Source organism: Brachionichthys hirsutus, unplaced genomic scaffold (assembly GCF_040956055.1).
Source record: "Brachionichthys hirsutus isolate HB-005 unplaced genomic scaffold, CSIRO-AGI_Bhir_v1 contig_976, whole genome shotgun sequence".
NCBI lineage: Eukaryota > Metazoa > Chordata > Actinopteri > Lophiiformes > Brachionichthyidae > Brachionichthys > Brachionichthys hirsutus.
The window spans coordinates 451,310-475,106 of NW_027180316.1; the positions used below are offsets into that span (position 1 = coordinate 451,310).

Sequence of the window (23,797 nt, forward strand, 5' to 3'; positions counted from 1 at the left end):
TTGTTGACAAATGTGTAGAAATTAAGCCAATGAGAAAATCACATTTGCTGAGTTGACACAGAATATTAAATAGTCTTAATTTGAATGTAATTGATCCCATCACTTTGCTTTTGTGGAGTCGCACGCGACCTGTTGTGTCTGTCGGTTGGTTAGTTATCTGGTTTGTTTTTTTATTAGTTAGCAGGATTAAGAATTGGCCTGGGAGGAGCCGTTCATTTTTTAAGCACATCCTGTTAAACGTCATCTTTCTTTTTTTTAATTTCCTCATTTATGCAATTGTGTTTACTTTGCTTTCCTTCCAGTTGCCCTGTTCCCAGTGGAGGATAATGGAATGGTTGTGGTTCTCTCTGCTGTTGCTGGCAGCAGCGTGCAGAGGACAGCCATGTCCAAAACGCTGCATGTGCCAGAGCCTTTCGCCATCGCTTGCTATCCTCTGCTCCAAGACAGGCTTACTCTTTGTTCCGACTGCCATTGACCGGCGCACCGTGGAGCTACGGCTTCAAGAGAACTTCATTACAGGTAACACTCTTGCAACTCTAGGCAGGCTCATGGGACGTTTTTGCCATTTGTCCAGCCTGTTTACAAACATCAAACTTTGTTTTAAATGATTTCCTCAAGAGGGAAACTGGCATTTTGTGCCAACATGAATGCACACTGAGTGGCAGCAGCTGTACCAAAAGTGGTACAGTACAAATTAAATAGCAGCACGGCCACAGAAAAGGATGTAGTGGACACGCACAGTGGTGAATCAAGACATGTGCGGTTATATCACTATGCAGTAATTGGTTCTATGGTTTGCAAAGACATACTCGGGACTCCGAGTATGTCTTTTTTACTTTCCTATTTCAGTAAAACAAATCTCATTTATCATTTATAACCTCCCGTTATCAAAGACTTTAAGAAATTGGGTGTTACTTTATCCTTTAAATATAATCTGGCTTCCCATTGGCTCCAAATGGGAAGGCAGCCAACTAATCTTCCCAGGCTTGGCATCGATGAAATAATTTTCTTCACTTCACCAAAACAAAAGGCACACAAGTTAAATTAAGACTCGCTTCCACAAAGTCCAGAAAGATAATTTCATTATTTATTATATGGGGTAGCAGATCTGCCGTCCACGGCAGTTCTTTGTAAAGCACAGGCTCTGAATTCTAAGGGCCAAAGAGCCTTTTTCTGTGGTCAGGCAACATGTGCTTTAATTCATACTTGATGTGCAACCCTCAATTTATTGGTATCCCTTAATACTACTGCGTGATGTATGTGGCTAATTATGGCAGTAATATTAAGTTAATGAAGTCTTTGTGTTTATTCTGCACTCTTTCAGCTGTTCGAAGAAAGGACTTTGCAAACATGACTAGTCTTTTACACCTGACCCTGTCCAGAAACACCATCAGTCAGATTCTCCCATCAGCTTTCAGTGATCTCCGGCGATTGAGAGCACTCCACCTAGACTCTAACAGATTAACTGTGATTAAGGTAAGACTGATGGGTGTGGGTGGCTGTATGGATGAATGACTGATGTCTATTGAGTGCACACAACTGGATAAAAGAACTGCAATGCATCAGATAGCATTTTCACTCTTTCACAAACCAGGATGACCATTTCAAAGGCTTGACGAACCTCCGTCACTTGATCCTTGCCAACAACCAGCTCCACTCAATGTCCCCCCATGCCTTCGATGACTTCCTGTCCACTCTAGAGGACCTTGACCTCAGTTACAACAACCTTGCCCAAGTGCCCTGGGACACCATTGGCCGCTTAACCAACGTCAACACCCTAAATATGGATCATAACCTGATAGAAAATGTTCCACAGGGGGTATTCACCAACCTGCACAAACTGGCAAGGTAAAGTATTGTTTGCAGAGACACAAAATGTGAAGAAGTAGCTTGGCTGAGAAACTGAATGCATTACTGTTCATCTATTGATGTCTGAATCACCTCCCTTTCATCCATCCCTTATGCATTCCCAATTTATTCCTTTCCCATCCTATATATATATAACAGGTTAGACATGACATCGAACAAGCTGAAGAAAATTCCCCCGGACCCACTGTTCCTGAGAATCCCAGTTTATGCCAAGTCCAAAGGCTCCCCCCTATCCTCCCTGGTTTTGAGTTTCGGTGGCAATCCACTTCACTGCAACTGTGAACTTCTGTGGTTGAGGCGACTAACCAGAGAGGATGACCTTGAGACATGCGCCTCACCCCCTGACCTTAGTGCCAAGTATTTTTGGACAATACCCGAAGAGGTGACATTTTGAGCTTTTTTTTCTGGCATGCAGACAACTAAAAGTCATCTCAGAATCTTAAACTGAGACTGACCATTAATTGTCTAAATATCTAAGAAAATCAAAGATATGTTGAAAGTGTCTTGACCTCATTTTTCATTGTCCTTTAGGAATTCATTTGTGACTCACCAGTTTTGACTCGTAAGTCACCTCATACGGTGACTATGGAAGGGCAGCCTGCAAGCCTCAAGTGCAAAGCAAATGGTGACCCGGAGCCTGAAGTTCACTGGATTAGCCCTGAAGGGAGGCTTATATCTAATAGCTCTAGGTAATAAAAGTGTTTTCTTTCCTCTGTACAGTCTATACTTTAATGTAGGACTTTTCTCCATAGAACTACATTACGGATATATAGATTTTCTGAAAATATCATGAAAGAGTAAAGACTTTTCCTGCACTGGTCAGCTTTGCTTGGTGTCAGGAAACTGGCAGCCCAATTACTCTGTCATGCTATGTGGAAATGTGAAACAGTAAAATGTGTCTCACATTGTTTTGGGGCTGGAGTGGGGGGGTATAGGCAAATCACTTGTGAGGGTCACATCTCCTGTAATACGATTGGCAGTTGTCACATCTTTCTCATATTTTATTTGGTGGTTGCCTCATCCATTTAAACTGACAGAATAACGATGGCTTCTTTCTCAGAAAGAAGTGAGTGCACCTTTCTCTTTTCTTCATTGAAATGAATGGAGAGCACAATGATTTGCCATATTTAAGCACTGAATTCTAACTGCCAACCTAAGACACAATCTGCAGTGGTGATAAATGTATAAGGACAACCAGAAAGAGCATGCAGATTTGAAAAGAACAAAGACGGAACATTTAAATTGAAGGATTTAGCGGTGGAGGAATTGTATGACCTGGAGGTTTATAAAGCTCACACCATATTTCCTGTTGGTGTACATTCATTTGCTATTTAAGTAATTGACTAATTTGCCATTATATGTCTGAAATTGTTCCAGAACTTTGGTTTTCCCCAATGGAAGCCTGGAGATAAATGTTACATCCCTGAAGGATTTGGGAAACTTCACCTGCATTGCCTCCAATGCAGCAGGTGAATCCACAGGAAGGGTGGAGCTAGTCATCACCGCAATGCCCCATCTGGCAAACAGCACAAGCCGCAGCCGAGACCCGTCCTCTGAACCTGCCCCTTCTGACATCCTCACCTCTTCTAAGGTTGCGCTGCCAAACAATGAGACAAGAGGGATAGACCGGAGAGTCTCACTGGTGGAGCTGACAGGAAACTCTGCCCTAATAAGGTGGAGCAGTCAGACTCCTGTATCTGGAGTCAGAATGTTCCAGGTCCAGTACAACAGTTCGGGGGATGACACATTGGTTTACAGGTTCGTCTGTCTACACAATAACGTAAAGGCTCTGATGCCTTTTCATACAAAGCATCCTTGTGTTTGTTTTGTGTTTTTAAGTGAGTGTGTGTGGGGGCGGTGCAGTTTGCGTGCTTGCTAATTCCCGCTACGTCAGCCCCTGCTCTGAGGATCAAAGCAGATGATAGATGAGATACGGAGAGATTAGCAAATCATCCAGCTGTGCAAATCTAATTAGCTGAATGATAGAGACGTCTTTGGGCTTGCTGAATGCAGGAATACCTTTGGAAAATGTGACGAGAGCTGTCATAAAATTTGTTTTGATGTGTGTCAGTTTATTTAACATAGTAAAGACTCTTAGTCCAAGTAATGTCCTGACCTTGTCAGATTTGAATCAGTAGTTCAACACCAAACACCACCAGTGGAATGTGCACATTTTAATCCAGATGGAACAAAACTCTAATGTCTGTCATCTTCCACAACAAACATGTGCACATTCTGCTTTGTCTGCACCACATACCACAGATATGGTAAGCAGCTTGCAGTTTATCACCAAACATAAAACTGTAAGGGCATATTAAACCTGATATTGATTACCTGTGTGTGAAACTGAATGAATTAGCAATATTATTAAGTATAAGTAAATCCCTGTTTATCTGCAATTAAGATAAAATAAGTTTTGGCGTTGTCATGGCAACACATTTGGAAAACATTCTTATTAAAGGCAGGTGGCTTTCATAGAATCACAGAAAACTAATAACTGCAAAAAAAAAAAATGGTATGTTCAAATGGACAAATGGAGTAAATTTCTCTGAAGCGTAAATCATACATGTTTTAAAACACAATGGGCTTTTAACTCGTGGTCAACAGCCGCTTGTCTATCTGGAAAAAACGATTGTGGAAAGAGACCCCTGTGATGTAATTTATCAAATCAAGGTTGTCCTCCTTGAAAATGTGACGCTTGTGAGACATGGCAATGAGGAAGGGTCTCGACTGTAAACTGTGAGAAATATTACTTGAAAGGTAGGACACCTATGTATTTAGACGCTTTAGTTATAGCTGTGGGGCTGCTTGCTGCTTGTTAGAATTCTAACCACGACAGCTGGTCAGCTGCCCCGGCCTGTTCGAGGCTGGGTGCTATTATTGGGGTCAGTGGCTCTGCAGGTACAAAATAAAGTCCTAAATAGTCGGTTGTAAATCCATTTAAATGTTTCTTACCTTGAGTGGGATGTTTTTGGAACTATAATCACTTTATCTGTAATATTAAACTGACTTCCACTAAAGGTATAACATATAGCCTTTACAGAAGTAGTAGCGTAAGTCGACGAGTACCTGAACATGCAAAGGAAGAGCCCCGAGATGTTGACTCCACATGTTCCACTTTACCACCGCACCGGTACGTCTTGTAACAACACGACAGTTTCCACCCCAGCTCCTGGCAGCACCAGCATCTACATTATAATAAACTGACGGTAATTTAACTTGGGACCAAATCGACTCACGACCGGTCCCTCGGAACCAAACGCGCTCACGGTACCTGTATATAGATTACTTTTTATTTTGCCTTTAATTTTAATTTTCTTTTTTTGTAATTGGTGAAAGAACCACTTTAAGCTTCTAGACAAAGAGCTGTAGGCGACAAAATGCATATATCTGACTTTTTAGCAAAGGCGATCAAAGCCAGCTTGGTGTGAGAGGATACACCAGATGGTCGGCTGTTTTATTTCTGACAAAGAAAGTTATTGTGGCACTAATCCTGCATAACGGAGTTTAACATTTGAGAGGGGGAAAGGAAAACAGTAATGAGATATTTACATGAGAATGATTATTACAGTTGTGATGGCTTTAGCCTTTAGGTGAGGTGTGAATGGAATGTGATGCAGCTGGTTTTTGTTTTTTCCCCAAAAATGATGTGATATGCCATGAGCATTATTTTTAGTGCTCAGTTCTCCTATGGTCGTGGAAAAATCACAACTCTGATACCATAGATGGAATTGGATGAAGTTGTCATCATTAAGCCAGCTCTGTTCTTCGTGTCTCTTTGTGGATGTCTATGCAGTTCCATCCTCTCTTCTGCCTTTATTTGGTCAATATCCATTAGGAGGGTTAACACAAAATGCCATGAAGAGAGAGGCTGGCTGAGAGGAGAGGTGAGGCTAGAGATGGTACAGAGTACTGAGGAGAAAAAAGGGGGCATGAAAACAAAAAAGAAAATAAATCTATTTGTGCTGTAAGGAGGCCATTAGCTTGGCTTGATCTCTCTCTCTCTCTCATAGATAGACTGTACACACACACACGCACAGGAGTGGTTGCTATATACCTCCCACGGTGCGATGAAAAGGAAGGATTTTTCAATGTTTATTTTAGACTTGCATTGGGGAATAATCAATTTTAAGCAATTTCAGTAAAGTGTTCAAACTTCAGCGTCCAGATCTTCTCATGTTCAAATCTACAATGTCCTCTATTTTTCAACCTCTGCTTTAGCAAGCTCAATTTAGGGCCATTCCCACTTCAGAGAGACAGATGGTAGTCCAGATTTCCTCTTCAGAGCACAGATATGACATTCTGAAACAACCTGGAAAATACCTGACTGCTTGCGATCAATGCTCTTTCGCTGTAATAGTGTAGAACCGCATTTGTGTGTACGTACCACACTTGGAAACCATCAGCCAGCAGTGAGTTAGTTAAACCTGCATCAGAGACATGTTCTTCTACCCCTCTGACTAATATAATCAATGCCTATTCAGAAGTGTGTTTCTTGTGCACATGTTCACGTGTCATCCGTGTTTTTGTGTGAACGGACCGGATCAGCTCACAGCTGTGTTTTATCCAAAAAGCCCTTTGTCAGTCATCCGTTGCAACAGACCTCACCAGAAGAATCTCTGAGTGTCTCCAGTGTCTATTGTGGACAAGTGGACAAAGTACCTCCCACTCCTGTTCCATCCATCAATCCAACATCTGTGCTGATGAGCTGTGGTACCCTTCAGAGACCACTGCCACTTCTGACCGCATCATTTATTTCCAAACTCAAACTTCAAAAAGAATCAGGTGACTCTCAATGATTCAATTCCATTTTCTGATTTCTTTACAGTTCAAAAATGTCGCATTAAAATGCCTATTTTTCAAAAAATAGCCTAAATCATTATATTATGTCAAAAAAACAAAAACATGTTTATTCTGGCCTAATTTACAGCTATAAAGCAGCAGCAGCAGGAAAGCAACAGAGAGAGAGAAGGACATTGATGGAGTACTTAGAGAGGGAAAAGAGACAGCAGCAGTCGGCAGATGATGGAGAGCTCAGCACAGCACTACACTCCATGAAATGCATGTGAAAATAATACATGCTGTTATGAGTGCATTTAAAAGCTCACACACACACAAAGCAGGATCCTCCCAGACCCATCTGGGCTGAGCACTCACCATCCTCCAGTCTGAGAAGCGCCCCTGGCTGCAGACAGCTGATATCATGATCTCTGTTCGCTTTCCAGCGATAGACTTTTTCGCCATAGGTCAGATTGAGACATCAGACCCCGGCTTTTAATTCTTGCACAGGAAAGTGACTATGTTAATGTTGCTTCCTAAATGGATACGATAAATGCACAGTATCTATTCTACTTGATGTTGTCAAGTTAAACTCCTTTTATCTGCATTATTCCAGTTTTGTCAAATTTCCTGCTTTAATAATTCCCCCCTTTTGCACTTCCTGTTATCTGGTATTTCTCATTCTAATCCCTTTTTCTCCACCCCTCCTTGCCAGCGATGCGTTTGTTGCTTCCAAAGATATGCCAGTGTTATTTCATTTAGAGACCGTTCCAGTCGAGATGGCGTCTGGTTTTTAACACTTGACACTTATAAATATCAGTATATCATTCACATTTATCCTTTCATGTTTGTGAAGCAGATGGATAGATCTGTTATTATGTACAGAAGATTAACGTTTGATCATGCCGCTGGTTGAGCTTTTGGAAAAAGTTAAAAGAGTTTATTAAAAATACAGATCTGTGGTTAGATTCAGCCTGCATGGCTTTATCTTGGATATCACTTTCTTTTAAGGCTATTATCTGTCATTGGAGTGGCTGCCTTCCTGTGCAGTTTACACTGAATTGTTTCCTCTCCGCCTGCCTCTTGAGATCTATCTGCTGGCCTGTTTGGATTTCCTGGTTTTTGACCCCCGTCTGTTGTTTGGACCTTCCCTCTGCCTGCCCCTTCAGATCTGTCGTGCGCTTGGGTTCTTTCCTGCCCCGGCCCGTGACAAAAACATTGAAAACCCCATTTACAGATTCAAAAACCTTTAATAAATCAATACATCAAATACACATCAACTCCGATTAGTATTTCCGATTTGTATCTCCTATTTATAACCTTCTGATGATGATCCAGATCAGAATGTGCATGGTGTAAATCCAATTAGGAGGGGAATGAGCTCCTCGGTGGAGGTCTGCGCACTCTGAGTGCTTTTTCTAGTTGTTATTATTTATTTATTTTTATCAATGAAGCATTCTTGGCAAATGAAAATGTCCAAGTGCTAAATTCAGAGGCCTCGCCTCTCCATTTTAAACTCCTGCTGTCTAACTTTTAATTCATCTCTGCTGACAGGATTACACCAGGATGATACAACATTTCACAGAAACCTTCTGTGGTAAATTGAGTAATACGGATAATGAGCTAATCTTGGCTAGCCCTTTGCCATCCAAATTACAATTTAATGAGTGAGCTCCTGGCCTCGTGCTTTTGACCTTGGAGTGGGAATTAATATATTGCATGGCTCATAAAAAACACAAGGGCTGACGTGCATGTCCGCTTCCCCTGCTAATGTCTGCTCTGGGGACTTTTGTAGGTCTAAGATTCTGACCAATGGGAAACACAGCTTCTTAAAGGTTGTTAGGTTAATGCATATATTCTCATGCTGATGATGCATAATGGCTCTCCTGAAACTCGCTTTCTTGAACTTGGCTCCATTAAAAAAAATAGTATATAAAAGACTATATATATAATATACAGCATAATATATGCTGTGCTACACGTCCACATATCATTAGTCCATCCACCGCTCCACCTTAAGTATGTTTTTAAATGTGCTAGATTATTCAGACAGGATATTCAGTGTCCTGCCAGCTAAACCATTCATACATTTCTGCACTCACTTGGACTGTCATTTTGCTATCATTGTCACTTAATTGAATGATTTATGGTGTATGATGTATTGAGCGGGCCTAATGACAAATATGTAACTGTCCATACATGCAAACACACACATACACACACAGCCAGTGGTACCTGCTGTATTTTTGCCACGTAAATGCAGAACTAACAAGTCAGATCCGAGAGTTTAGGTTAAAACTTTGAACACATGGACTTTCTTTGTTTCTTTCTTTCTATTCCTGTATTTGCTGCGTCATTCAAATTCTATTCTTTCCCATCGTTACCCCCTAGTTCCTTATCTTTCCCCACTGTCATTCTTCCTCATCTTTGTATACCTTAATTGGTAACCTTACCTTCAACTTCCCCTCCCTCCATCTTTTCCATTCTGTGCATCCCTTTCCTTTCCTCTCCTGGATAGTTGCAGCGCTCAGCAGAATGCCTGCGGCCGCCCAACCCATAATCCCCTTGTTTGGCGTCTTGTTGCTGTTTTCATCTTCAGCCTAAATCGATGTTTAATTATCCTGCGACACACCCCTGGTGCCCCTTCCACAGTTCCACGCTATCGCCCTCTTTCCATCCACACACGCGGGATTCAGACCTTCATGGACGGAGGGAAGACTAAGTAAAAGGACACATGATGTACAGCAAGAAAAAGGGGTGGTGGTGGAGTGAGAGAGAAGTAATCAATGAGAGGAGAAACGGGAGAAAAGGCAGGGAGGAGAGGATGATGAGAAAGAGGCTGTGGGTTAGGGCAGGAGATGGCAGGGCATGCAGGGGAGGAGCAGAGCAGATACTCCTGCTTGGTTTATCTATTTCTAAGATGGCGAGTTGAACCAACCTCAGGTTTCCTTACAACAGCTGTTATCGGCTCACAGCATCGTCCATATTCCAGAGACATCTCACACATGATTAGCCAGGTAAATATGAATTCATATTACAAGGCTAGCGCTTAACCTTAAAAGAAGGTCACTGTGTGCTCAGTGAACTAATGAAGCTGCGAGATGAACGTTGAGCATGAAGAGACCAAAATGATGTTGACATTTAAAAACTCCAGCCTTGCAGCAGCTTGATAAGGTGCTTAAGTTGCATGTTAGGTTTGTGTGGAGCTCCTCGCTTTTTCTTGTGCGTAGTCCCACAATGCAACGATACGCACTCAAGGATAAGCTTAAAAGTCCTCCTTTTCTTACATATTGTGTGGGATTTCATTTGTGACAGGACCAGGGTATTTCTGTGAGTTTAACGGGGTGTCCGCCTTCTGTGCAAAGCCTTAATGTAATTATAAGCAGAGACCACAACAATGATGTAATGTAATAACTGAATGTGGTTTCCTTAAAAAAAGAATTTAAGAGGCAGTATTAAAAAATCCTAAATCAAATTGAAAAAGATAAAGATTTTCATGTATGCTGTAGGACGTTCTTTGAATTCCTTTTTTCTATCTGCTTAGTGTATATTTTTTGACCATTATACAACTATTGACATGTTAATATTGACGTGTTCTATTGACTAATGGATCTAGGAAAAAAGTAAAAATAAAAACATTATATTATCAAAGTTTTATGATTTTAGTCAGTGTGTGTGTGTTCTGCACTAGAAATCCATTCTGTGCTTCATTTGATTCTGACATCTGTCTACTAAGCAGTGCTATATACACATTTGCGTTTCATGCATGTGAGTTTGAATGCTCGACTGTTTATTATGGATCAAGAGCATTTGACGTATGAACTTCCACATTCCAGCAAGTCATGGGACGCATAAATGCAACGGAGCTATTGATGTTCCGCATCGTGTGGAATCATGAAGAAAGGTCTATCTTGTTGGTCCAGACTGGAATCATGACTCTATGGTTGCATTTCTATCTCTCTCTTTACTCTGCACGGGTTCCACCCTCTTATTATTTCATCCTTATTGTCCTATTTTATTTTCCTCTAACTTTAAACCCACTATGACTATGCCTCATGCCTCCACATACACGAGAACAGTGAACCTTCTGCGTGTAATCTTTTTTCCTCTCCATTTTTTAAATGGTGGCACACTGTTAAATTGATCTGCTGCACTGACTGCGAGAAGCTATTGTTTGCATCCTCTGTACATTCTCTGTATCTTTCAGTCTCTTATCCATCTTTGTCGACTTGTTTGTTTAATCCATTTGATCCCATTCGGTTTGTTTTTTGGTGTAGTTGTACGTGTAACGTCTGAAATGCGTTATACAAGGAGAGATTTGGAGCAGGAATTTACTTAAAGCAAAAATAGTTGGCAATATACAAAAACTGAAATGAACATACGGACAGACGTCACAAAATACGGAACTAAGAAACACTGGCAAGAAAACTGAACAAACACTATAACGCGGGGAACGGCTGGGGTCCAGAGTTCCAAAAACTACACACTGCCTCAAACATAAATATCAGTAAGCGAATAATAAACTAAACGAGCACTGGAAACGATATTGGAGATGCGGGAGGGACGGAAACAGGGGTGCAGGCACACTGGAGAAATAATCCACCGGACACAGAACAGACGGGAGCGTCTGAGTATATAGTGTGGCTGCTGATGAGTATTAAATGTTTTCAGGTGCACCTCGTTGCTGGTTTGTCTCCAGCTGCACCTGCATGGAATTATAGGAGGAATGAGATTAGAGCCATCGCAATTGCAGAGCTATAGTGGCATTAGTGACAATATAAACAAAACAATACAATACGGTATGCTATCAAGATGAAACTGATCATCTCTACGGAGAACTATTGTACTCAAATGCTGCACCTTTAGCTTCCTCCATATCAAATCAACAGAGATAGAACAAAATATAGGGTAGTAAAAGAAAAACCTCAAATTATACATATTGAACCCAATATTTATAGGTTAAATTGGAGGATGGATAAAAGATAAGACGGGAGAGGTGGGTAGTGGGAAATGAGAGAAAGACTAAGATTGGAAGCACGGATCGTGAAGGAGCATGGAAGGGCAAGAAGATGCTTTTCATCTTGCTCCTTGAGAGGAAGTGGGTACAGAGGAAGCAAAGGGTGACCGAAGAGTGATAGATAAAAGAGGATGACATAAAGGTGCTATAGAGAATACGGCTGGGGGATTCATTAGGAGTGAGGACCCTGGAGCAGCTCCACGCAGAGGGCCTGCTTTCAGGGTTCCTCTTTAATAATTGACCTTTAAAGTACGGCCGAGCCTTCAACCGTCTGAAAACACACGACCACATTCTGTTCTCCGCGACCACTGACAGAGGAGCAGGGAATAAACGCTGTGTTTGTGGATGAAGAGAATGTGATACACTTCTTGGCAACCAAAGTTATCACAGAGCCGCATGCCCGCGTGACGGGTGTCTGCTCCTCAGATAAAAGCTTCTTATTGCCCTTAAAAAACATTTGCTTTGTTTTGTGTTTGATTTTGAGACGTGTACAAGAACGTGAAAACACTTTTGTATTAGAACTAATGCTGTCAGAGAAGTCCGGGTCAGAGCTAGCTGTCCCAGAGATGAAGAAAACTAACACTCGCTCGCTGAGCAATGTGCTGATGATTTTTCAAACGATGACAAGAAGTGCAACTTTGATTTCAAAGTTAAAGCCAGAAGCATCACATGAGCGAAAGTGTGTGAGAACCACTGCGCTGTATTAGCAAGAATATGATGTCTAAGTGGCTGCAGCAAATCACAATGTAAGATATCACCTGGTTAAATAGGAACGGGATGCTGTCATCAGCATAATCCGAAAACTCTGCTTGACAGGATTTCTTCTTCAATTTATTCACATGTCCAGGTTTAAAAACAGGCTGTAATTAACCACATCATTGCTCTCAGCATCTGTTCATAACTCAGGTCCCAATTCATTTATAGCACCTGTCTTAAAAATGCAAATCTTCCATTTCCGCTGAAGCATTTGAGTTAAAAAATCATGTTCAAGTTGCTTTTGTAAAGTGATGGTTTCTTTTCTCTCTCGCCCAAAGCTGAAGGTCTCACATGAACGCTCAAGGAAGCATTGTTAATTGTTAAAAACAGTGTCCCATTACTGTTAGCAGGCCGATGTCTCAGTAGAGGTCTCGTTTAATTGGTCCATTTCAGTTTGTTACTCCAAACCGGTGTGTGTGTTGTATGTATGAGGTCACTCAAGCTCATGAGCAGGATCTGTCAATTATTACCGATGCTGGTAATAAGTATTCCGTCCCTCTGTTCTCTTGCTGGAGCCCCATCTCTCGGACTGCGTCATTCTAATAGATTATTTTTTTCTCATTTTCTTTATCTCCTCTCTCATCCCTCTCTTACACCTCTTGTCTCTCACAAAGTAGGGAGCTAAAGCAACGATCTGCCTTTAAAAATAATAATATATGAGCAAGAGTCATATATGGAAATGCATGAGGACCTATGCAGAAGGAGATGGAGAGAACGGATTGCATGCACATCCATTTTCCATGGCGTCTTTTGCTATGCTACACAGAAAGCATGTAGCCATGCCATGTGTGCATGCATGCAGGAGCAGTAATGTACATGAAGGCCCATTGTATCAACATTTATTCATTATGTAAAGGCTACTGTTTGTGTTCATTGTGCGTTCATCTGTGTTGTGTAGTGGTTTTGCTGACTCGTCGCCTGCATAGGTCAAGTAGATCATTTGCAAGTACGGCATGTTTGAGGCTGATCCCATACAGTTTCTATCAGCACATCACATTAACATTAATATGTGTTTTTCCGACTCGAAATGCCCGTCCACCCTGAAAACTCAACAACGAATTTACCAATCCTCATTTTCCCTCTTCCTCCATTCCATTTTCCCCGTTTCTTTTTCTTTCTGACACACAGTTTTGAGATATTAATGCTTCTGAATTCATTACTTAAGCTAATAAAGATGAATGCCATATATGCTCCCAGGGATCCATTTGATTAGAGCACAAGGGACAATCTATTCAATTAGAAAAAGAAAACATTACCGAAACAGGAGTCAAATGATTTCCATTTAGGGTATCTAGAATCCCATCTAGAAGCTGTAGAATTTTGTCCAGCTGAACAGAAAACATGTTTTCCTTGAGTCCGTAAAACCTCCGGCGTGGATCAAGAACAACTTGTCATTGAACTCAAAGTCTATCCCAGCACTTACAAGACTCGTAAGCCATTAACAAGCATCAGCTTCATCCCCACTCTCTTCCCCTATGACCCACTTAGATTGATGTAAAATTAGGCTTTAATCCAACAGCTATACGCTAAATACACGCTCCCCAGTGTCAACACCGCTCATTCCATAGTCATTCCATCATTTCTCATTTCTTCCTCTCAGTTGCTTTTGCACTTACATTCCATCTTTACTTCCCCTTCTCAAGCTATCTCAGCATATTTTCATTTTTTTCATTCATTCGCTCTCTTTCCAAAATTCATCTATGATAGATGCGCTAAATTTAGTAAATGGCCCCAAATGTCAACACTGCTCTCTAAATGCATGTAATCACCTTTCTCTTGTTTTGTTGTTTTGGACCCCTTTTGTTGCTCTCTGTGGTTGATGGGCCATTGGTGGTTTGTGGATCAATATGCTTTATAAATCATAGGTATCTGGCAATGCTCCAGCAAATCCATCGTATTAGAGCTGGTTTAGGTTAAGAGTCAGAATAGATGTGCTAAGCTTACTTATTTATTGGCCGTGAGAGAAGCAGATACGCATGGAGTATCATATTTTTATCTATCTTACTATCTTTTTATTTTATTTTCCAAAGCAGACTGTGTTCGGTTGCAAAAATATTTTTTGACTTGGAAATAACTTTAAAAAAAACAGAGGTGATTTAGGTTTCCTGGTCTCTGGTAAAAACAGTCACCATCAATAAGCTTTGTGTTACTCCCTGCTGAGAAATGAAGAAGATGTGGGATTTAAAACAGGAATTTAATCTCAGAAATTTTCCAACAGTATTCATCAGATTTATCTGTAATACTAAAGCTGATTTATATATATATATATATATAATATTAGGCATATCAAATATTGTACTATATTTGTTTTGTTTCACTGCAGTCTACATAAAACTGAATTATGGTGAGCATAATTCCTTTTATCTTCAATCACTAACTGAGAAAGGAGCTTTGTTTGTCCCGCCATCCCATTCAGCTGCAAATGTTTGCTTCACATAATATTTTCTAAATGAATTCATAACTCTCCCTCTCTTTAGATGCTGAACTGCATGACAGATGAGAGAACAGGGACATAAAAGAGATTTTTTTTTTATTTATAATTCCTCCCAGAAACCATGTCAGACACAACAACAGATAAGACAGGCTGCACATTATAATCCGCTGCAGGTTGGACTGACGGGACTTTAAATACCCAGTAAGCACCAATAACAACATCATATCCGTGCAACTCCATGCCCACCCATTGCTTCCAACTGCGCAGCTTCATTTCTACAGATTCTGCACATCTGTCGGTGCATTCACCTTACCGACTTGGAGTGAGGCTTTTTTCCCCTCACAGGGTGAATGAATACCCCTGAACTTTCAACAACCCGCTTTGTTGACTGTACATTTGGCTTTAATCGAGAGTAATAGAAATGTCTCCCATTTCTGAAGCTCTTCTAAATGCCTGTATCGGAAAGCTGCTTTCCTACCGATGCTAACATAGCCTATGATTCTGCTGTATTGATACCAGAGCTGCTCTTTGAACTGTGGAGTCCTTGCGTGCCTTGATGAGGATGTTGGGGGGGAGGAGATTAGGCTTTGGCTGTGTTTGTGTGGCTCTAAATCCTTAGCCGAGCCGAATGACCTTGGGTCGGATGGAGAGAAATGACTTCATCTTCACTCAGATACTCGGATGCTATCTCCAATAACCCTTCCTCCACACACACACACACACTCCTCATTCTGTCTCCTTCTCTTTCAGATACACACAAACGCACCGTTTGGTTTAAATAAAAGCCCAGTGAGCGGTACGTCTGTGGGGAAAGCTGTCAGTTTAATTGAATCCAGTCTTCTCTAGTCTCCCTGCCTGCTAATTGTTTCTGTCAGGCTCTTTTGCTTGACAACGAGATGGACATATCCCCCTGCATGGTTATGACTGTCACATTGTGAGTGACTGTGTGTGTGTTTGTCCTTGGACATTATTTACTCAGCTACGATAACCCTCTCTGTCTATGGACCATGTCAATTTTCATGGTCCTGTTTATTCATACCCAGATTATTCTTCTACTACTCCCACTATTAGTAATAATATCAGTAAATAATGATGCAGCACAGTGGTGCAGTGGGTCGCGCTGTTGCCTCACTCCTATCTGTGCTGGTTTGTATGTTCTCCCCGTGTCTCTGTGGGTTTTCTCCAGGTTCTACAGTTTCCACCCACCTCCAAAAACATGCTGCTTAGGAGAATTGATAACTCCTAATTGTATGTATGTGTGGTCGTCTCCTCTGCAATAAAATTGATGGATGGATAAATATATATTAATATACATAATTATGTTTTGTATCAATTGATTTATTATTATTATCTACTACTACTATAATTATAATTATCATTATCATATACAGGATCGCTTCACCATGTAATGTGTTGCTGGGCAACCTTGGATTGTGCATTCACATGAATGTTACTTACTATGAATAAATCCTCCCACCCTCTCAGCTCCACTTTTAGATTCTCAGATAGTATTATGCTCCCAACGAGAGAAATTCATTCTGACATACAAAAAAAATAAAAAAAACCTTTAGAGAATGACCTGAGAAATAAGCAAAGGGATTGAGAGAGGGGCAAAAAAAACACCCATAATTGTTCATTCTCTCTATCCCTGTTCTTTAGACAGGTCAACAGTTCAAACCGACAGATCCTCCCCAGGCTGGAGGAAGAGGAAATAGCCAAACCATCAGTGTAAAAGTACTGCAGTTACTTCAGATTCTGTTTTTAATTTAATATATAATTTATTTATCTTTATTTATTTATTATTTATTATTATTAGTGTCAACAACGTGTAAATCCTTTTTATTTCATTAGACAGACACCAGTGAATGAACTGCATTCACTTCAGTCCAGACATCCTGAGCCCTCTTTGCTGCCCTTTAAAGATGAGAACGGCAGTGGAGAATAAAAAAATAACCTACAAGGCTGCCTGCATAACCACACACACATTTACTCAACAACAAAAGAGACAAAAACAGCTTGAGACCAATATGCAACCAGATTGATGATATGTGCAAAAAGGAACAGAATGCAGGAAATGCTTTCACCGTGATTTTAGCACTGTACGCTGTGCGGCAAAGTTCCATAACATGTGCAACATGTTTGAAGTATGTGTTTTTGCTTGCTATAGAAAGGCAGACAGGAAACACCACCATACCGGATCACTGAACATCATGAATTGCCACTTGAAGGCTATTAGCTAGCTTTTAGAGCAAGGTGACCATAAGTCATAGCATACGGCAAAAAGAACTACAGGTAACTAGGTTGCTAAAAATGGCAACCATTCATATTTAAAAAGTTGTACACCATTTTTTTTTTATAGTTAGAGCTACATCTTTTGATTTTATTTTTTAAATTTGTGTTCAGCTATTTATTTTTTTATCAATCATAAATATTACACAAAGTTTTCTGGTAATGTGTCATAATATTATTCCAAAAGCCATTCCGGAATATTAAATCAGTAATTCACTTTTGTATTTCCTCATAAAGGACATTGCCTGCCTGAATAAAAGGATTAAGCCATAGGTAAATCCTATAGATTACTACTACGTTTATCTCTTATTTGAATTCCGTTAACAAAAGCCGGGGGTTTTGCAGCTTGCATTTTACAAGTGTTTAATCTGTATTGCCTTGTCATTATAGACGGTAGCGGCACTGGGGATTAACACTTTATCTCATATTGGTTATCCACTGCCTTCTGACTCAATCAGAGAGAAGGCCATACATGCATTGAGTCACACATGTACCAGAGAACAGTACTGATTTGGTCCATCTATAAGGTCACGGTGTTAATAGTGAAGATTAGCTCTGTTAAAGTAGAAAACCACAGCGACACCATGGTCTTTGCTGTCAGAGCACGTCACTGCTAGCATTTGGAGATTTATTGAAACTACAGGTGGCTATCGCAATTCTGTCGGCTGACCTACCAGCTGTCAAATCCATGTCTCTGACCACAAGAAAGTCAGTCCAGTTCACGCTTGTGCAAACCATTACCTTGCGTCTCTCATTCACTTTGCATTGTGCGTCACTGTGACATCCTGTCCCCTGAGGCCTGCTCCATATTGAATGAGACAATCTTGTGTCCAACCTCCGGTGTAACCTGTGTTTTGCTGCATTGCACACAGACATCCCATTTCACCATCCTGGTAAATATAGGACATTATCGCATCATCATAAAGAGCATGCATGATCATACAAATAATCTTGAATGTGAATTCGTAAAATAGATTTGTAGAATGGAGAAAAAAAAGGACACATAAAGCAATGGCCACTTTTAGTGGAACATACATGTATTCATGCTCACTGAACAAAGACTGCTTATTGCTGTGACACCCTTGTTCATATTTTATGGACAAACGTCTTCCTTGCACCAGCCACATTCTCTTAATTATTAAACCTCTTCATATGATGACAAAATTATTGGCTATTCTTTGCCGGACCAGGTAGTTTTACTGATCACGCAGAGCAGTGTCTACGATGGAGAGTCTCAATGCAACGTCCTAAAATATTCCCCATGCCATCAAATATTGAATTCATTCACTTTCTATAAACGTGATTCTGTGTAGGGTCACGGGGGAGTTGACTTTGGCCTGCGGAGGGATACATCCTGGATAAATCGCCAGGTTATCACAAGGCTGCACATAGACGGGCAAACACAGTCATGTTTATGGATTTAGAGTAGCCAATTCATCTATTCTCACTCTCATTTGAACGCAGGGCCTTCTTGCTATGAGGCAACAGTGCTACCCACTGCTCCACCATGCAGCACATACCCAGGCATTCCTCTAAAAGCTTGGCCTGGGATGTTCGATAGCTGCATTCAAAAAGACATGAGGTGTTGGGAAAACCCACCAGGCTCCAAATAACCTCTACTGGCACCTCTGAGCGCATGTTAACTCTGAGATCCATTGCCCAGTTAAAGTAGATTACAGAAAAATATCACAACTACTGACATATGATATGTCACCACATAAAACTGTTCTATCAGAGGTAAAAATCTGATTGGTAAAGACGATGTGGCGACGCCGTCACATTTCAATGCACTGATGGGATTAATGAAGCCCCTTGATCTACCTGGCAGATCGTCACTCTGCCCTCCTTTGAAAGGCGGATGGAACCTGACACTGACACATTGACAGCAACACGCTCCGCCGCACACAGGAAATGGCAGTCTGTTAAGCAAAAAGGGGGGGTCATCGTTTTTAAATTGAAATGACATTATAATGTCACAGCACTGCACACTATGAGACTTCACTCGGCTTTTATTTCATCTTCGTGTCTGGTGCACCCTGTCAAAAAAAAAAAAAAAAAAGGGACAGAACAAAAATCAGCAAGATAAACGTTTCGATCATTAATGTCTCCAAATGTTTTTTGGAGAGTCACAAAGAACAGTGACAATGCTGATCACAATTCTAACAGGTTTCTAAAATCAAATGAGGGGGACATGAGCAGCATTTCATTTTGTGACTTCATATCTATAAATTCCAGTTATGAGGTCATTTCATTCATAATCTCATCATAGTCTTTTTTTGGTCTCGTGAATAATGTGGCAAAATATCACTATGGCATGTGGGAAAAGTATCTAAGCCTCTTGAATCGAATCTGTCATCATGTTCATGCCCCCCCCCCCCCCCCCCACAGAAACCCCCCCTAAGAAGCATGACTGTCTGCATGAGGACAGTAGCACATTTTGCATTTGCTCGAGATGCTGGATGATATTACACAATGCTATGATAAGCATTAAATTACACGATAATGGTATTAAAATCTGTTGCAAGTGTTCTGCTAACATTCTGATTTCTTTGAGTTTCCTTGAGGGAGCATTGCATGGATAAAACTTCAAAACTGCAGGGGTACTGTCAAAGTCTATGTAAAATATATGACTAAGTACATATATGAATCATCGATATATTTTAATAGGACTGATGAATCAAGAATTAAAGCTTTAAGACATTACTTTGAGAACAAAGAAGACAAGTTCAAACAGAAAGTAAATTTTCCTTCAGAGTAATAATAAACTCTTCTAGCTTGCGTTTATTAGTGCTGTTTTCTCGTCTTCCATGTTCATGAGTGTGTGTCACAGCTGTCTCACTGTCATAATTATTGCGGTAAAGTCTGCAGAGGACTCTGATTGGCTCTCGGCGCTCGCTCTTGAGACTTTTGTTCGGCTGTCAGGCTTGCGTTTGTATTTCAAATGGGGAAATCAGCAAATCACAGCCATGTTGGCTTATTGTTCCTGACTGTGGGGAAGTCAGTGACTGACTTCTGTGCTCTAGCTGCTGCATGCAAAATACTCTATGTAAAGATGCAATCTCACATTTACTATGACTTTCCATTATTATGGAGTAGAACCTGTGTGGTCTTCAGTCTCCGAGCTTTCTATGATACAGTTTGAGAAGAAAAAAAAAAGAATATGAGAGGTTCTAATTTATTTACACAGACATTTTTGAATTCTACTTATCATTTATTTATACGCTAAATTACATCATAATGGATGTGTAGTAACTCTTGCAAAATTAATCAATGCATTTCTATAATGAACTGAAGCTGTAACACAATCTGTAATTTGAAATGCTGTGTTCATTTGTTACACAAGGATTACGTTGTCATTTTTCATTGATCCAGATTAATTTTATATCCGAGATGTGGACTGTAATACAAATAAGAAGAGATCTATAAATAAGATTAATCATAATTCTGTTCTCTACATAATTGGGCCAGCTCTATATTGTCTCGCGCTCTATGGGTTCAGTCCTATAATGTTTCATTATCTGCATCGTGTTTCCTTTGTCTGCTCACATAAAGATATGCCTTGCTAAATTCAAGTATAGCAATCTTGTGGGAAGATACTGGTGCCAATTTTAAATGCTGATCCATCGCTCAGTGAAATCAAACTTCTGATTTTGAGATTAGCTATTCCAACATAGTCATTGAAATTATTTGAAGCAACAATGCTTAAAAGAAAAACAAAAATATGTGGGTCAAAAAGCTTGATTGATTTTTTAAATAATCTGACATCCAGTCGGTCAAAAATACAATGATTTATACATTGCAATGTTCAATGAAAAGAATTGCACATTCAAAAGTTGGTCAGTTCGTTAAGTATAGACACGACATAATGGCTAGCTCCATCATTGTGAAGAGAAACGGACATTCTACTAGCATGACAATGACACTGACTGAATGAGTCCGAGGCAAAGCTTCAGCCACACTATGCTGACAGATTACATCACCAGTAATAAACGCATGCAAAGAGTTTTTGGGTGAGGAGGAGGAGAAAATACTTGCTGTTTCAAACACAACATGGTGGGACAGTTCAGTGCCACTAATTTTTTCTATTATTCCTGCAGAACAGAGGATTTCAAAACAAAAAAAAGATAGATCTGCAGAGGTCACCTGAGATTTTTTTAGATGCCTCATAAAAGAAACATCAGGTCGCATCTAGCCAAAGTGCAAAGGAATTAATTGATTCAGGCTGAGCGCTGCTTTTGTTTGATGTCCTTAGGAACTCTTTGCAATTAATTTTTGTTTCCTCTGTCTAAGGAAACAAGGCTCATATATGATGAACACACACTCTCACGTACACACACATACACACACAAACCGGAAATTTAGTTAAACAAAGCAGAAATTCACTATTAGTTATGTTGAATTCCTGACTTCCACAACTACTTTGTCCGTTTCCTATTGTTAGTGACCTAAATTAATCCGCTGCCAAATACGGTAGAGGAGCTTGTTAAAGCTTGAATGTGAGATTTTACTGGGGCACAGCAGATGAGTAATGGGGAACATGGCCCAGTAAGATGGATGTGGTGATGCATCTATTCCTGTCTCACACTTTTTTCCCCTTTTTTTCCTAAAAGAAAAAAGTAAAGAATGAATGAAAGAAAAGTTGCTTTGTATTATGGATAAGTTCTGCACCTACGTATATATAGATATATATATATAGTACTCCCGTCTTATCTAATCAGTGGTCAAACTTCAAACCTAAACCCGGTTTAAAGACGGACCTACCAAAAATATTACTTTTAATATCAGTTGAAAGTGGACTTGCAAGCTAATCTGTAACTCATTGGATATGGCCGATATTATGGATCTAATTATAATTATAATTATATAATGTGATTGCATGTCACAAATAATTTTGAGACCTCTCTTAGTGAGGTAGTCATGTGAAAATGAAATGGTTGCTTTGTACATTTCAGAGTTACATGAGGCAAAAGAAGAGATCAAAACTGTGGCATCTGATAAAATGGCAGAGCAGCAAAGCAAAGCCCTGGTTGTTGATCTAAGTTTTATATCTAGAGTTCGAGTGAGTTGGTGCTTATCCCCAGTTTATGCAGCTGGCTCCTAGATTATTGTCACTGCTAATAGAAAAAATATCTGATGATTTAATCACCATTTACATCTGCTTTAAAAGTGATTTAAGTGCAAATGTTCTCATGTCACTGCTCTGCAATCTGATCCGAGTGGATGTGGATGACAGAAAGCCGGTGAATGCAAATGATGCAGATGGAGGTGCAGGGAGAAGAGAGATGGGCTGTGCTAAAACTGGTTGAGTGAAAATCTCACAGTGGGAACACTGAATCAGACGCCCAGGGGAAGGGGAAAGGGGGACAACTCACTCCCTAAGAGAGGGTGACAGGCTGGGGCCTTTAAAGGGGAAGTCCACGCAGAATGATTAAATATGTGCCACTTATTTTCATAATTAAAGCTTGTAACATCAACTTCCGTCCCTTGGGTCTGGTGAGGACGTAAAGGTCGCTCATTTCTGCAAGGAAACAGCAAGCTCTGAAATTCTCATTAAAATGTTTGCTCTGTTGACAATCACTGTTTGTCATTGGTGTATGCTAACGCAGGTCCGAGACTCTCCATCTATGAATCCGCTCGGGTGACATGTTTTCTCTTTTTGGTCGTATGTCTTGCTGGATGATGGGATATGTGTGCTGCAGGGACTTTACTGTAAGCCGCTTGCCCTCCTGTGTTCTGCAGCACCTCCACTGGTGCAATAATTGCCATATTAAATAATTTAAAAACAGCCAGTGCACATATTAAATAAATATTCACTTGATGTTCTGCTTAGATCGAACAGTCAGTACTCACTGCTCTCTGTGCGACTCCATGACATCTCGTTTGAGTGTGTGTGTGCACCAACATATGAGTGGATGAATTTTGAGCGCCCGGAGGGGCTGATTGATGGACAGCATTTACAGACCAAGCGTCTTTCCATCAGTCAACATAAGTGAATGCAGACACCATGAAAATGTCAGGCTCACTCATGGACACATACGTGCATGTGAGTGTAGATATCCACAGAGGGCATGGAAATGTCAGCCCCACTCATGAACACACCGCTCACAAAACAGACTGCCTCGTCATGTTGCTGCTGAACAAGAGCCTCTAACGAAACGGTGACTGCATCGCCTGAGACAGGACAATAATGACATGCTGATAAAGTCAAGCCGCTGGTAACAGGTCTGTAAGTATCGCCACCGACAAAGAGCAGCCAGTCAGCTTCAGACGGATGACACCTCTGCTGTACAGACAGAGTGACAGTTCTTCTGTGACCCTGCATGAATGAATGTGCATGTTTTAAAGGTCACATATTATATTTTTTCACAAGTTAACGCAGTTCCCAAGCACATATGAAATATCTGTGACAGTCTTTGGTCAAAATGGCAAACAGATGCTGCAGGACAGCGTCCCTCTGTTCTGTCTCAAACAGCTTTTGATTTTATTTTTTAAATTTGTGTTCAGCTATTTTTTTTTTTATCATAATCATAAATATTACACAAAGTTTTCTGGTAATGTGTCATAATATTATTCCAAAAGCCATTCCGGAATATTAAATCAGTAATTCACTTTTGTATTTCCTAATAAAGGACATTGCCTGCCTGAATAAAAGG

General features: G+C 40.4%; 1 protein-coding gene across 1 annotated transcript in view; it reads left to right on the forward strand.

Annotated features, from left to right (window-relative positions):
• The first annotated feature begins 323 nt into the window (after window positions 1–323).
• Window positions 324–23,797, forward strand: part of LOC137912508 (leucine-rich repeat and fibronectin type III domain-containing protein 1-like protein) — a 28,822-nt gene continuing 5,348 nt past the window's right edge. The window contains exons 1-6 of the mRNA XM_068756658.1: window positions 324–519; window positions 1,325–1,476; window positions 1,595–1,848; window positions 2,008–2,251; window positions 2,401–2,558; window positions 3,247–3,627. Of these exons, the coding sequence (XP_068612759.1) occupies window positions 327–519; window positions 1,325–1,476; window positions 1,595–1,848; window positions 2,008–2,251; window positions 2,401–2,558; window positions 3,247–3,627 (1,382 nt within the window). The 5' untranslated portion in view covers window positions 324–326. The remainder of the gene's footprint in view (window positions 520–1,324; window positions 1,477–1,594; window positions 1,849–2,007; window positions 2,252–2,400; window positions 2,559–3,246; window positions 3,628–23,797) is intronic.